At 37.2% G+C, this 15243-nt stretch overlaps 1 protein-coding gene across 1 annotated transcript in view; it reads left to right on the top strand.

Moving 5' to 3' along the window:
* The window catches only part of NCKAP5 (NCK associated protein 5), a 998748-nt gene that overhangs the window by 360114 nt on the left and 623391 nt on the right, over positions 1–15243 (top strand). The window contains exon 3 of the mRNA XM_058434310.1: positions 12024–12097. Coding sequence (XP_058290293.1) covers positions 12024–12097 — 74 coding nt within the window. The remainder of the gene's footprint in view (positions 1–12023; positions 12098–15243) is intronic.

The raw sequence follows: 15243 nt of genomic DNA on the forward strand, positions 1-15243 counted from the left end.
CCAATTTGGGGGCCAATTTGGGGGCCTGTCTTACTTGACCGCTGATTGTATTTAATACTACTTTCTTCTTAGAATACCTTCTCCTGTTCATCCCTCACTGACCTCTCCTTCATTTACTTTTTTTTTTCTCCTCTCAACCTCCAAGTACTGGGTCCTTTTTTCTTTAGTGTGGTTCCTTCCTCAGGTAATCTCATTCGATGTCATGACTCCATGTTTATATCCATACACACTGGAATCCAAAATTCTTGAGCACTAATGACCTGGTAGACATCTACTCTTTCATATGTAATGACATCACAAACTTCACTGCCTAAGGAGAACAATTTATTCAACACCCCTGGCACAGATTTACCCCAAACTTACCCCTTTCTTAGTTTTCCCTCTGTCAATAAATAGCACATTATCCAACTGCTCAGGCCCCAAATCAAATATTATCTTTGATTTTTATTTTATTTCATATCCCACATTCAATCCATCATGAAGTTCTGTTACCTCCATCTTCAAAACAGATCCTGAATCCAACAACTTAGTATGATTCTCCTGGTGACCTCCCTAGTCAAAGTGATGATGATCTCCTTTCAGCGGCCTCAGCTGGTCTCCTTGCTCCTGTCCCTGCCCCCTATTCCTTCAGTCAACAGCAGCCAGAAGGATCCTTTCAAGACTTAAGTGATACTATTTGACTCCTCAAATCAAATCCCACTGCAATTGTTCCCTATGTCACTGAGAACAAAATGCAAAGTCCCTACAAGGGCATATGTAGCTGTGATGATCACCCTCCTCCCCTCACCCCATCTCTGCACTCCAGCCACACTGGCCTCTGTGCTGTTCTTGCAGCATGCTGGCACACATTCCTGCCCCTAAAGTCCTTTACCCTGGTTTTGTCTGCCTAGAATGAGCCTCCCAAAGTAGCCACCTCGGTTAGTTCCGTCATTTCCTTTAGGTGTTTGCTCAAATGTCTTCAGTGTGGCCTTCCTCCACCAGTCTGTGTTAATGCCACCCCTCTACCTCAGCCCTTCCTTTCCTCTTCTCTATTTTGTTTTTCCACTTACCTCCACTTATTTTGTCTGTCTCCCTCACAAAAATGTTACCTTCATGCAGGCAGAGACTTGTCTGCACTGTACATGGCTGTATTGCCCAGACCTTGAAGAGTGCCTGAACATAATTAGCCCTTGAAAATATTTGTAGAATAATTGCATCTGGCATTATTTACACTGGCCTTGTTAATCTCTTTAAGAGGACAGTGGGTGGTAATCGGGGTAATCAGTAAATTAATCCCGGTTACCATAAGCCAGTGATTTGCAGAGTGGTCCCCAGACCAGCAGCATTAGAATCATCTGGGAGCTTCTCAGAGCTGCAAAATCTCAGGCTCCGTTTCATGCCCACTGAATCAAACTCTGGGGTCAGGTCCCGGTAATCTGTGTTTTAACTAGCCCACCAGGTGACTCAGATGAACAGATGGGAGCCGTAAGTAGCAGCAAACAAATGTGTTTTCCCTACTTGACGCCATAACCCAATTCCAGTTTCTAGAAACCCTGGTTTCTAGAAATGCCTTGCCACCTATTATTTGCAGGTCTTGTGCTAGATGCTGAGACTGCAAAGAATTTATAACTTGGCCTGTTCAGAAAAAAGCAAGGAGCCTGGCTTCACTGGACTCCCAGGATAGCTTCGGGGAATAATGGGAGAGAAAATTAGAACATACCTGGCCAGATTTTGAATGATATTGATAATCATAGGCTCAGGGGGTCCTGATATACTGTAGTGAGTGAAATGGCAGTCCGTGATCCAGTATTTGGGTAGAAGCAAATGTGTGAAAGTACAGTGTACTGATGCAATGGATCATTGGTCAATTCCTGCTGTATGTAGATGTAATACTGGGATTTAAATTAGTCTTTGAACTTTCCATGGCCAAATTCTTTCCTGTAGAGTAGCTGGGGACCTAAGACTTTTCACTCATATAAGGCTCTACCAGTGTTTCTGCATCGAAGGAAAAATAGAGGTTGAAATGAGGACTCTGCTAACTATGTCATTTGTGTTTTTATGGTGACTTTTTAAAAACATACACAATTACTGCCATGCTGACAAATGATATGTTACTGACTTGCAGAACTTGAGGACAGATTGAATTAGTTTTTATTTCTACCTCAGGAAAAAAAAAAATAAGCGAACTTATTTTTTTGCACCTAAATGAATTCCTTCATTTGACCAATATATGTTTATCTCCCAAGCTGCTATAAAAACAATATTTAAGAAAAGAATACAGGCTGCTGAGAAATACGATAGTTACTTTTTTGCTGAAAATTAAGTGTAGCTGTTTTTATCTAAGAAAGAATAAGTGTTAGTAATAGCATCTTTGTCAAATATAACTAAAAATTGTTTAACTTTTGTGTAGATTTATTTCATTATTATTAATAGAATAGAATACTGAATGGGAGAATACAACTTAACTTCTGCCCTTACCCTCATTGCACTAGGGCAGGGAAATCAAAGTGGAACCAAAGCCAAACTTACACAGATACCCAATTAGTAGAATTTGAAAGTTCATTTCTTGGTTTTTGTTTTACGGCTTTGCATCTAGCCAGATTCCCCCCAACACACACTACAAATTGGTGGAGAGGGCTGCGGTGGAGGGGGTCATTCTCTAGCTAGTTTCCATCTAACCAACATAAAATCCACTCTGAGGGCAGTTAGCTGTGGGAAGGGCATTCTTTAGGGCAGTGAAAAAATGTGCTGAACTGAGCAAAAACAGACTTTTAAAATCTGTTATTGTCTGACCCTAAGCAAATTACTTAACCATAATCTGAGCATTAGTTTTCTAAATTGAAATGGTGACCATGACTCAAAGATGTTGTGAGGCTTAAATGAGAATGGATGTCAAATTGCTTTGGAAAACTATAACATCTACAAACAACATCAATCAATAAAGTAATATAGAGATGACTGCTGCTTTGTATTTCACAGTTTGCCATGTTAACTTTCAAAAGAATTGACCAATATTTATATTACTTGTAGCATAGGCTAAGTGTACAGTAACAAAAAAAGCCCAAAATACAGTGTTTTAAGTAAGACAGGAATTTATTTCTATCTTATTTAGGCCAAAGGGAGGTAGAATGACTAGGGTCAGTGGATAGGTGCTCTAAGAACTATCACTTTAGCTGTCCTTAGCGTGTAGGACCGTCTCTGAGCCCAAGGCGTCACCGTTTCTGGCCAGGGGAAGAGTGCACAATAGGCAGTGTCTTGTCTTTAGGCTGGGATTTCTTGGATATTGCACAAACCATTTCTGCTTACCTCTCTTTGGCTTGAACTCAGGCACGTGTTCACCGCAAGAAGCACAGGAGACTGGGAAACATAATTTCTAGCTTGGGAGCAGTGTGTCCATCTACAACTGGAGAGAGATGGGGGATTTTTTTTAAAAGGGGAAAAATGTATAATTTTTATATATAAATATATAAGGGGAACAGTTAAGCAGTATCCAACAAGTATGTTTTACTCTCAAGATCTGCTAAGCTGTACTCATAGTGTGATCTGCGTTAGTCTACTGCCTTGGTACCAAATAGCAGGTCACGAGGCTTTTCAATGGTCTCATGTGCTATCTGTCTAAATTCTGTCACTGTTAATTCATACTGATGAAATTTCCATATATGACAGAGGTTATAAAGAGATGTTTTCACTCTGTGCAGTTTGCTAGCCATCATGTTTTATCATCAGTTATCTCCATTTGAAAGCAAATTTTGGTTGTGAATTTTACTGTGTTGAAATCTTTGACAGCTCACATGATTTACATGCCATAGATGAGCAATGTACCTAAATTTTTCTCAGAGTTGCAAGATTAGAAAAACACACTGATTCTGTGAAATTATCAATAGTTTGGAATGTCATTTCTGGCTAGTACCAATAGAATAAAATTTTGAGTATACAGTAATTTAGAAAACTGCTAGGATTAAATATATATATATATTTGGTCTCTGCTTCCCAGTTTCTGGCACAGAACTCCTAAAATCCTTGTAGATAGGGTACTAGGAGAACCTTTTGTTCTAATATTTGGTCTTTGACTCCTGGTTTCTGACACAGAGATCCTAAAACCTTTCTTATTTTCTGAGTGATAATGTCTGGCACAGAGCTCTTAAATCCCTTAGAATTTTCTGGGTGATAGGAGCATGTTTTGTTCTATTTAGAAGACTATTTGTGGGCTCCTGGATAGCCTCAGGCTGGGGGCTGGTTGCCAGGGGAACCAAACATGTGATTAAAGGGTTGGAACTTTCAGCCCTACCTACCAAGCTCTGGATGAGTTGACCACCAGTGGCCAGTGATGTAATCAGTCATTCCTACATAATGCATCCTCCATAAAACCCAAGAGGACTGGGCTCAAGGGGCTTCCGGATAGCTGAACTCATGGAAGTTCCTGGAGGGCAGTGTGCCAGGAGAGAGCATGGAAGTTCTGAACCCCTTCTCCCATACCTTGTCCTATGCAGCTCTTCTATCTAGCTGTTTATCTGTATCATTTGTAATATCACTTACAATAAATGGGTAAACCTAAGTAAAATGCTCCCTTGAGTTCTGTGAACTGCTGTAGCAAATTAATCAAGCTCGAGGATGTTGTGGTGGGAACCCTGATTCATAGCTGGCTCATCAGAATTATAGGTGGCAGCCCACTGTGGTACTTGTGATTGGTGTTTGAAGCCGGGGGCAGTCTTATGGGACTGAGCCCTCACCCTGAGGGATCGGATGCTATCTCCAGGTAGATGGTGTCAGAATTGAGTTAAATTATAGGACACCTAGTTGGTGTCTGCTGGAGAATTGTTTGGTTGACGTATAGGGAAAAATTCCCATTCATCTGGTGTCAGAAGCATCACATTGAGTAGTGTATGAGAGGAGAGGGAAAACAAAACAAAAACACTGTTTCTGCTATCTTGTCATGACTGCCTAATGTCTCCATGATCATCAAAACCTTTACAAGTAGAAGTTTTGGAAGACCAAGACCACTTATAGACTGATCTCAGATTCTCTCATGAGCCTGGTTACATCCAGCCAATTAATTCACTCTTTCACTTACTTAACACACCTTTGAGTGCCTGAGATGTTCCAAGGGCTGTGGTAGGTGTTGGAGGATACAGAAATGAAGGATGGCATACTCGAAAGAGTATGTGGCACATCCAAAGGGACCTGTTTGGGAAATAGCCAGACTCACAGGATTGGGCCTGCAGAGCGTGATTGAACAGCACAGGCCATGCTGGACCTCAGAGTGATGGAATATGGGGAGACACTTTCAGAGAATACCAGGGAGGGAGAGTATGATTTTAAAATGTGAAGTGCTGCAGGCACTGGTCGTAAGATAAGGACAATGCAAAATCCTGCGATTCCACCTTGCGGAGGCCATCATTTGCTCTAATGGGAAAGCTCCACTAGAAAGTCTGCCTTACAAGTAAGGTTGCAGCTGTTTGAGGAAGGAATGGGAAAGAGGAATTCAAGATGGCTGATGCTAAGATGGCGGCAGGAGGATGGATCTGTTCAAGCTGGGACTCCTAAATTGATTTGCCTGTGGTGGTTAACATTGAAAAAAGTCACCTTGGAAGAATTTATATTGGTACAGATGCCAGTTAATTATGAGACACCTTTCTATTTATTACCTTGTCTGTATAATTCCCAAACTGGGTATTTTGAGTTTTTTACATTCATCATGCAGATATACCTTTTTATTAAGAGAAGAACTGATGCCCTCCCTACCTTAAAAATTACTTTGTTGTGGTAGTTAGTCATTTCCTAATTGCAGATAGTTGTGTTGATTTGAACAGCTGGCTGCCTTGCTGGTGCTGCTTTGCCCAAAAGTGAATTGGGGATTCTATGTTACTAGTCACAAAATTGCTGGCAGGATTTCACAAGCTCTGCTATAAGTTATGCTGATTATAATATGAAGATTATTTGGAGGGATTTTTGGATCTCTGCAAGCTTTGATATACGATTTTATTTTAAACTCCACTTAAGATGAATGATACTTAAGATCCTCACATCATTAGAATTCATTTATAATGGGCCTCTCTCAGAACTGACCTATTTCAGACAATAGGAGATTCACATTAAATGGGCTTATGCTACAAAGACATGCAATGTTCAGTATATCTATAAACCTCTAATCACTTTAAATGTTTCATACTAATTGCCCTGAAACATGTGCATTAAAAGAAGTGAAAGGCAAACTTCCTGAAATATATCTCTAAAATGATTCTAATTTGCATAAGTTTTAGCCAGGGAACAGATGTCTTTTTAATGCTGTACCTTTGTAAAATTTTTAAAACATAAAATATGACTTGGTGTAACTTGGTGCTCCCCGCCTTCAGCCCCCTTAATCCTAACTTTGGTGAAATGCTTTTATCAGAACACTAACGAGGGCAAGTGGACAGGGGGGGTTCATTGTTTCAAACACGAACCTAGCTTTAGAATAATATAAAGGAAATGGTTTCCTTGTGGTATTTCAGATCAAGCTTTCTAAAATTTATAATCAAATCTTCATGGACATTATTTTCTGGGACTGTATTTTTCTATATAGTATCCATTACTTTAAATTTTTATAATGAGCATATAGTTTTTTAAAACTATAGACAAAGAAAAAACATACAGAAGAAAATTAAATTAGCCCATAATATTACCATTTACTGTAGGGTTTTATTTTTAATCTTTCATATATATTTTCTAAATTGTGATAAGAGGGATTATGCAGGTTTTTATCCTTCTTTCACTTAGCATTACACTGTTTTCTAGCTTATTATATATTCTTTACAAAGTTTAAGAATTGTATTTCTTCGAATGAAGAAAGCATGCTTTATTCTAATTATTTCTATAGTTTTGGAAAATAAGACATACCCAGTCTTTTCATGTTGTCACAAATAATATTTCGATGAATATCATTTGCTTTCATCTGATTATTTCCTCAGGCTGATTTCTAGACAGGGAGTTTCTAGATCAAAAGGGCACGGATATCTTAAAATCATAACATGTATCACCAAATTGCTTTCTGCAATTGTACATACACAGGCAAAACACACCTTTATACTTAAGCATTTTTTATTATCAAGTCAAAAATAGAACAATGATTTCCTCCCCTATATTCAAAGTGATTTATGCACCCTTCTATTAACAGTTCCCTCTTTCTTTCCCTCTTGTCCTCCTTCTGCCTATCACAAAAATAGATAATGTATATTCTACTTTTTCTTTCTGGGATTTTATGTTTATTTTATAATTACTTTTTAAAACATCTTTTTGGCTGGATTAACTTCTTTTGAAGCCTCTTTTTATATTGTGAATTCCATATTTTTTATTCTTTGCTCAGGTATTACATATGTGCATAGATATACATGCATATGTACAAATACTTACCTGCACACAGACACCTTTTAGTTATACACATATGCATCTTTAAGTTTTTAATCGAAAGACATAGGTCCTGTATTTTATGAATTCATGAATGCCTGAGAATATCTTTCTGTTGCTTTGTTATATAGGAGCTACTTAATTGGGAATAATATTTATGGTTTGTCTATAAACTAATTTCAATGGGCATTTGGGGTGGCTGGAAGCTGTGGAGCTATGTGGTTTTGCTCCTTGTTGAGCTATAAGCATTCAAACAAGTCCCCCCTTTTTTTTCTTCAACTCTTGTGCCAATAGATGTGTGGATTGTTTTCCATTAACTCTACCTGGAAAGTGATGAGTCCTTTTGATGTGCATAATCACGTCCTTATTTTTTCCCCTGTGCTGAAATATTTCTTTATCCCTTTGTTTGTTGTTTGCATTTCAAATCTTCTCAAGTCCTCAAATGCTATCATTGTTTGACAAACTGATATTTTCTGGCCTTTTTATCAATCATGTCTGCATTAATTTTCATCCTTATCCTTTGTTTCTTAATGTAGTTACAGATTAAGTTTATCCTCCTCAGGACTGTATGTAAGTTTTCATTGTCAATTCTACTGTTTATTGTATCTAAGGTAGGTTTCGTAATTCTAACAGAAACCAGTAGAATAGGATGTTCATCAAGTTAGTAACAATAGTTTAATAGTATCTTTGTGCTGAATGAGGTAGGAAGTTGCATGCTGAACAAAGCAAGGTTTGGGAAATTGATATTTTTCATAGATCATATGTTAGGAATAGTGAACACTGACATCAAGGAATATGTGGATATGGGTGTTTATTTTTTCTCCCTAGATTACAGCATGCTTACTCTTCACTAACTGAATGATACATATACTAATTGACTTATACTGTAGAAATAGGAGAAGAGGAGTATGTAAGTACCTGGCCTGGTTTGGGGAATTTGATTGTTTTCCAAATGAGATATTGAGAAATAGACTTTCATCTGTATGAACAATTCAGTGCCAATACACCAAAACCTGTTGCCTGCTTTCTCTGAAGCACCATTTCATGGTAGGGAGAGTCACCTCATATTAAAAATCACAGGACAGCAATAAATAAGTTTCGATTCTGCCAGTACAGTGTATGTTGCCCTGAAATTCTTAGCTCACTCAGCCCCGTCTTTATTTTATGTCATTTTATTATCTTGGCTGCTCACCCTATTATCTTTTAAAATCTAATTCTGCTGTCTTTTCATCTCAACATTAAAAAAAATCTTTCTTCACATGTGTCAGAGACCACATCTTTCTGGATACTAGTCAGCATGTCTGAGGCTCTTTCTAAAATGCTTTCATATCTTTCTTATGTAAATAAATTTCAGAGTCACACCCTCTTTTATGATTAGGGATTGTGTTCTCTCTCTTGTCCTACAGCACTTGTTCATGGGTTCCATGTTGCATTTTTTCAGTTTACTCTGAAAAAATCTATCTGGACCTCTTCTTTCACCTTTGCAGGCATGCTGGGATACTGAAGTCTCTGTACAATAACCCCCTGTATGTACTTGCTCCCAAAGCTATTGCAGCCACTGTGCCAATAGCATTTTATTTATGGTGACCATAGTTTCCTCTTAACCACTGCCAGCCCCAGTGCTACCACCCTCCATTGTTTTCTTGGAGTTAATCTCCAAAGGGATCCACAAAATTCCCCCTAGGAGTAATCCTATTTTATAATCCTATGATACTGTTTTCACATTAGGTAACTAACTTTTCCAGTTCAGGGTCCAGAAATGATGCAGGCATGAAGGTACTTCTTAAGTTATTTCAGGTTGAGCAAAAACAATTTCACTTAACAAAAAATATATGTAAGATTCGTGTCTCTTTTCCCAATCCATTTGTGTTAGCCTTATACTGAGGCAATACCTTAATAAATAAGTAAAATATATTGAATGTTGGAAGTAAGAGTGCCATAGAGAAAAAATAAAGCTGAAAAGAGGGATGAAGAATCAATAATCTTAGTTTCCCATTTTTAAGTGGTTTAAGATTTGTCATCATAGTTGTTTATATGGAAAATAGGATAAAGGTAGTTTCAATGGAAGCAGCTAGTATTTTTATTTGAAATAACTTTGAAATCACAAGCCAGTGACAACTACATTCAGATTAGAGATCAGTATTATCAATCTCTGCCTAACTGCCTATTCTAATATTTAGTGTCTATAACCTAAGAACTGTACACTTAAAAGTCCTGAAGTTTGGCAAGAGAAGAGAAAATGAATAATGCCTTCGCCTTGTAAAGTGATCTTCCTTTTGAAAAGAGGTATATAATACTCTGAAAAAGGCCATGCTTGCTATTTGGCAGTCATGATGGTATATGTGTACTTAAACTTCTTGTTTAACACTTACAATGCCTCCATAAATGAAGCATTATTTATCCCTCTGACGAAGATGAAGAAACTAAGGCTTAGAGAGATTTAATAATGTGACCACGGGAACATAGCTAGTAAGTATCAAAACCAGGATTTGAACCTAAGTCTCTTTGATACTAAAGTCTTATTTGTCATCACTACACCTTTCAGCTTCAACCTCTGACTTGAGATAATCAGAAAGAACAAAATGACAGGTCCAAGCTGCTTTCTAAGGCTTGCACATGATTTGGTCCTGCCTACCTCTCCAACTTCCTTTTAGACCCAGCATCCCTGAGTCCCTGTTCCCAGCACCCACTAGCTTCCTTCTGTTCCTCCAGCAGCACATTTCAGGACCTTTGCATATGGCGTTTTCTCTGCGTGTAGTGTCTGGCTCCCTTTTCTCTGCATGGTTTCCTTCTCCTCTTCCAAGTCTTAGCTCAAATATCACTTGGTCGGAGTCTTCTTCCGGAGTCCTCACGCGACATAGCTGCTCCTCCCAAAGTCTTTCCTATTACCTGTTTACTTCATAGCATGTAACCAATATGAAACCAATGTGTTCACTTATTTCGTATATCCCCTTTGACAGACTGTAAGCTCCTTGCGGGCAGTGGCTTTCCCCCTCTTGGTGATTACCGTATCTGCAGCACTTAGAACAGCTCTTGGCATCTAACAGATGTTTAAAAATAGTTGTTAAATGAAGAAAAAATGAATAACTTTAAGATCTGTACATTTATTTCTACTTGGGAACAATGTATTTAGTTTTTCTTGGCTGAACATATTTGAGAATTCATGTATTTGATAGTGTCAAGTATTCTAAATCATGGTTTAGCCTTGATCAGGACACTTAAAAGCATAACCATGTATGTTGCAACTTCCTGCAGTAGCAGAGCTTTCTGCTTTGTTTTTAACATTCCCAGTGTTCTTGTTTAAATAACTTTTCAGTAGTCACCTGAAAATAAATGTTTATTCAATAAGCATAAAACTTCTTAGCTAATTATCTATAACAGAATTACAGTATCTTAGAATCATAACAGTTTTTAGCTAGACAAGGACTTAGTATACCCTCTAGTCTAACAAACATTTTGGGAAGGTAAAAAAGGCTTTTCAAGGCCACATGGGTAGATCCAGGATCAAAAGAAATCAGGACTGGTCCCTTTCCATTATATGGGATCAACTCCTGTCTTTCTCCCAGCCCTTCACCTTATTATAGTGAATATTTGTATAAGAGCAGTGCATTATGTGTAGCATTTCATAAGAAACCTATATTTCTGAAAGAAAAACGTCACTGTTAATCAAAGTTCCCAGTTTATTTCAAATCTATGGAAATGGAACAGTAGCTTTCATGGGTGCCTTAACATTGAAATCATTGCATACTGTTCCATCAAAGGCTGCTATAATGTAGAAGCAGAGGCCTGCAGGGTAGACCTCTAAACAGAAAGGGAATAAAATACCAGATTCTGAGGAAAACAATATAAAAGAATTTGTATAGGTTGTATTTGCTCCAGATTAGCAAAGGAAACACCATTGCATATGAGCCTCATATGCAGAAATCACAAATTAAATCCATTGTAATCACCTATGGATGTTTCTGCTTCTCATGTGACACATGAATTCTTTAATTTTTTTTCAGCTACGTTTCAGGAAAATAGTTTGATTTAGAGAAATAAATTTACATATACGTTTCTATAGAGCAGAATACACCATACCTTTCAGGTCTTTTTAGAAGCCAAAGATTTATGTTTAAGAATAAAAAAAAGCAAATATACCGTTTTGTGTGTATATATGGAGTTGAAGAAAAATGGACATGTCCATTAGTGTATACAAGTGCCCAGTGAATATGGGTATATATTATATTTATGTAAAACATTCTATATAGTTTGAAAACATTACTTTTGTTGGAACATGACTGTCATAAGACCAGTAAAATCAAGAACCGTTTTGTCTATTTTCTTTTTCTATGATTGGGAGAAACATTTATATATAGTAGAACACAGACTCCAGTTTAGATGACTATGAAATTGAGGCCTTTTTTCTGTGAATAAGAGGACTGTAATGCTGACTCAGTGTAATGACAGTTCTCTTCTGTGATTTGTTTACAAAACTATCATAGGATATGAAAAAATAGTATTTACATATGATTGTAAGTCATAGAAGCAGAGAATTCTAGAACCGGAAGGGAACTAGGGATAATGTTGTCAAAAATACTCCCTGTAGAGATAAAGTCAGAGTCTTAGGATGGCGGGGACTGTCGTAGTGAGTTTTCATCTGTCTTCGTCTGCTTGTGCAGGAATACATGGACTCCAATAAATACATTGAGCATTTGCTGACTCAGCTCGAGGAGCAACACAGGAGTCTCTGGAGGTGAGTTCAATTCATGTTGTTATTTGCTTGCTCAGGTAGCATATCCTTTAGAGCTTTGTTGATCTGAAATATTTCAGTTAGACTACAGAATATATACTACGTCCTTGTCTCGCCACAAACTGTTAGATTCTAAGAAACTCTCATCTTGGAATGGCAAAGTTGGAATGTGGAAGCTAGAGCCCAAATTATTTGATCCTTGCTTGCTTCAAGATTTATTTAAGTTTTTCTCTAGTTAAAAAGTAGAACATGGCCGCTTCAAAGTCCTGCTTCTCTTCATATTAAAGGAGAATATTTTCATAATGCTGTTGTACAGCTATCCAATATTTAGTTTTTATTCTACATGGAGGGTTCTGACACTAGGTAAGGAAAATGTCTGAGAATATTTCTGCATGCATATTAGAAATGGTAGATTAATATCACACAAGTCATATTCTCAAGTTAGTTATTCCTTGGGGCCTCTTAGGAATTGAGAGTGGCAAAGATGGTTGTAATATTATTATTTAGGTTCTTAGGGCACATGCCATTATGTTTTTTGTAGGTGCTACTGTAGAACTTAAATTTCTTTTTTGAAGTTCCTATAGCTCTTACTTTTTGAAATAAATATACTGGTGCTTAATTACATGATGCCTCACATTGTACCGAAGTTGTTTTATTAAGTAGATTTGTCTCACCAACCCTCAGTAAGCCCCTAAAGTCATTTATTTATTTATTTATTTATTTATTTATTATTGAGACAGAGATATTCTTGTTGCCCAGGCTGGAGTGCTATGGCAGGATCTTGGCTCACTGCAACCTCCACCTCCCTGGTTCAAGCAGTTCTCCTGCCTCGGCCTCCCATCTAGCTGGGATTACAGGTGCCCACCACCACGCCCTGCTAATTTTTTTTGTCTTTTTAGTAGAGACAGTGTTTCACCATGTTGGCCAGGCTGGTCTCGAACTCCTGACCTCAGGTGATCCACCTGCCTTGGACTCCCAAAGTGCTGAGATTACAGGTTTGAGCCACCGGGCCTGGCCCCTTTATTTCTTTTCATCTCCCTGCAGCATGGGGAGAGTGCTCTCTCTGTACACAGAGATGGCAGGTAAATATTTACTGACTCTCTTGTTTTCTTGGTAGACCTCATCCAAATCCATCACCATGGGGCTCCTCACCAGGCCGGGTTGCCTGTTCTTGTTGCACCACTGTAAAAATTCTAATAACCTCAAAATTTATCTTCTTTCAGGCGTTCTAGGTCTTGGGTAAAGTGCTATATATTTTAATTTCTCGTATTCATATATTCGTTTTTATACCAGAAGACAGACCTCTGATTATAGTAATATAGAATATTCTATTTCTATACATAGAAAAACTGCTGGTAGGATACAACAGAAATGCAATGAAGTCTGTTTGACACTAATGGACACACCAGTTAATTTTTATTTATTTATTTATTTTTTTTTTTTAATTATACTTTAAGTTCTAGGGTACATGTGCACAACGTGCAGGTTTGTTACATATGTATACATGCGTTATGATGCACACCAGTTAATTTTATGTAATTGATGCAATATTTACTAGATTTGTCTTTGAGAACTATAACCTGATTCTGATAGTTTTCTTTTGTGAACCAAAGTATTAATTAAATCAACAATAATATATGTATGATTGTATCCTTTTAATTATATCTTCCATAGATCTCTTGGAAAGTATATTTTTAAAGCTGTATAACTGATGTAATGTTTTATTTCAACTATTTATATAGAACATTTTATTTTTCCCATCTTCCAAAAGAGAAATTTACAAAAAATAATGAATGTCATCTGATGAAAGAAATTTAGAGTTTAATTTGGTTAGTAAGTGTATCTTACATGCATTATTATAGATGAATGGTTTCATGGGCTCTGTGAACCAAAAAAACCTGCGTGGAAAGGGCTATTTTTCTTACTTTCTTGAGGTAGCTAATAAAAACCTAGGTCTTCTCAGATGTGATTAAATTAAAATTCCATTTCATGCATGGAGTTAACATAAAGTGAGAGCTTAGAATTTTGTGTACAGTTACTTCCATTTTCCTTCAGAAATGGAATTATTACTGCTGAGGAAGCAAAGCCTTATATATAGCGTCAGAGGATCTAATAAAGATGCTCCATTTAAATGACAATAGAAGGTAATAATGACACCTGGATAATCAGAATAATTCCAGTGAGAAGATGGAAATGGGTGGTATTGAAAGAAAATGAACCCCAATAATAACAGATTTATATACTATTTATTGAATCATGAAACTACTTTTGATTACATTTTTGCCAACAGATCCTGACTTCACTGACTGAAAGTGACAGGTTTTATGGTGGTTATTACAGTATCATAACAACAACTGTAGCCAAATTGTTTTTAGAGAAGAATATGTGAGTGACAGTGAACAATGCAGGAAATCCTTTCTGGTTGTTATTAAATTTTTAAATGCTTGTTCATAAGTTAGAATAGAATCTATGATATACAGGGGATCATAGGAATAGCATGTCATGTTCACAAGCACAACCAGATTGCCTGAAGTTAAACAAATGCTCCCATAAATCAGTATAGGCTCCTTCTCTGATTTTATATGCCTTTGATTTGTGGCTGCTACCATTGTCATGGAGTGGGCTATTTGTCATTGCCGCTAATGTTACCTGATGGCCTTCCATTTATACTGGAGCTAACTTATAACTTAGAGTCAAGTTCTGAATATCTAGATCTTCCAATAATAATTGTGGTCAGGATTAATTTATGGTTACCACCTTTGAGGACTGATCAGAAGCATGCTTGAAACAAGGCATACTCTTGTTGCCACTTGATGAATAAGACTTGGATAAATAATACAGGACTAAGCGCAAAGATTAAAAAGTTTCCTTTCCTTCATGGAGGGGGCTGCTAGTCTTCAACCGACTTTAGTTGGTTCTTATAGCATAACCATCTGCTGTGACACAAAAATATATTGCAATAACACTCTTGAGATAACTGGTTATTTTGGGGTCCTGTCTAATATTCTGCTGAAATAGACCTATAATCTATCTCTGGGTTTACAAGTTGCAAAGGAATTTATGGAGTTCATAAATAACTGTCTAGCAATGAGCAGTCCTTTAAAAGCTCAATTGTCTTTTTGATAGCAACAAATCCTTTCTAAAGAGGA

Source organism: Hylobates moloch, unplaced genomic scaffold, assembly GCF_009828535.3.
Source record: "Hylobates moloch isolate HMO894 unplaced genomic scaffold, HMol_V3 SCAFFOLD_24, whole genome shotgun sequence".
NCBI classification, from domain to species: Eukaryota; Metazoa; Chordata; class Mammalia; order Primates; family Hylobatidae; genus Hylobates; species Hylobates moloch.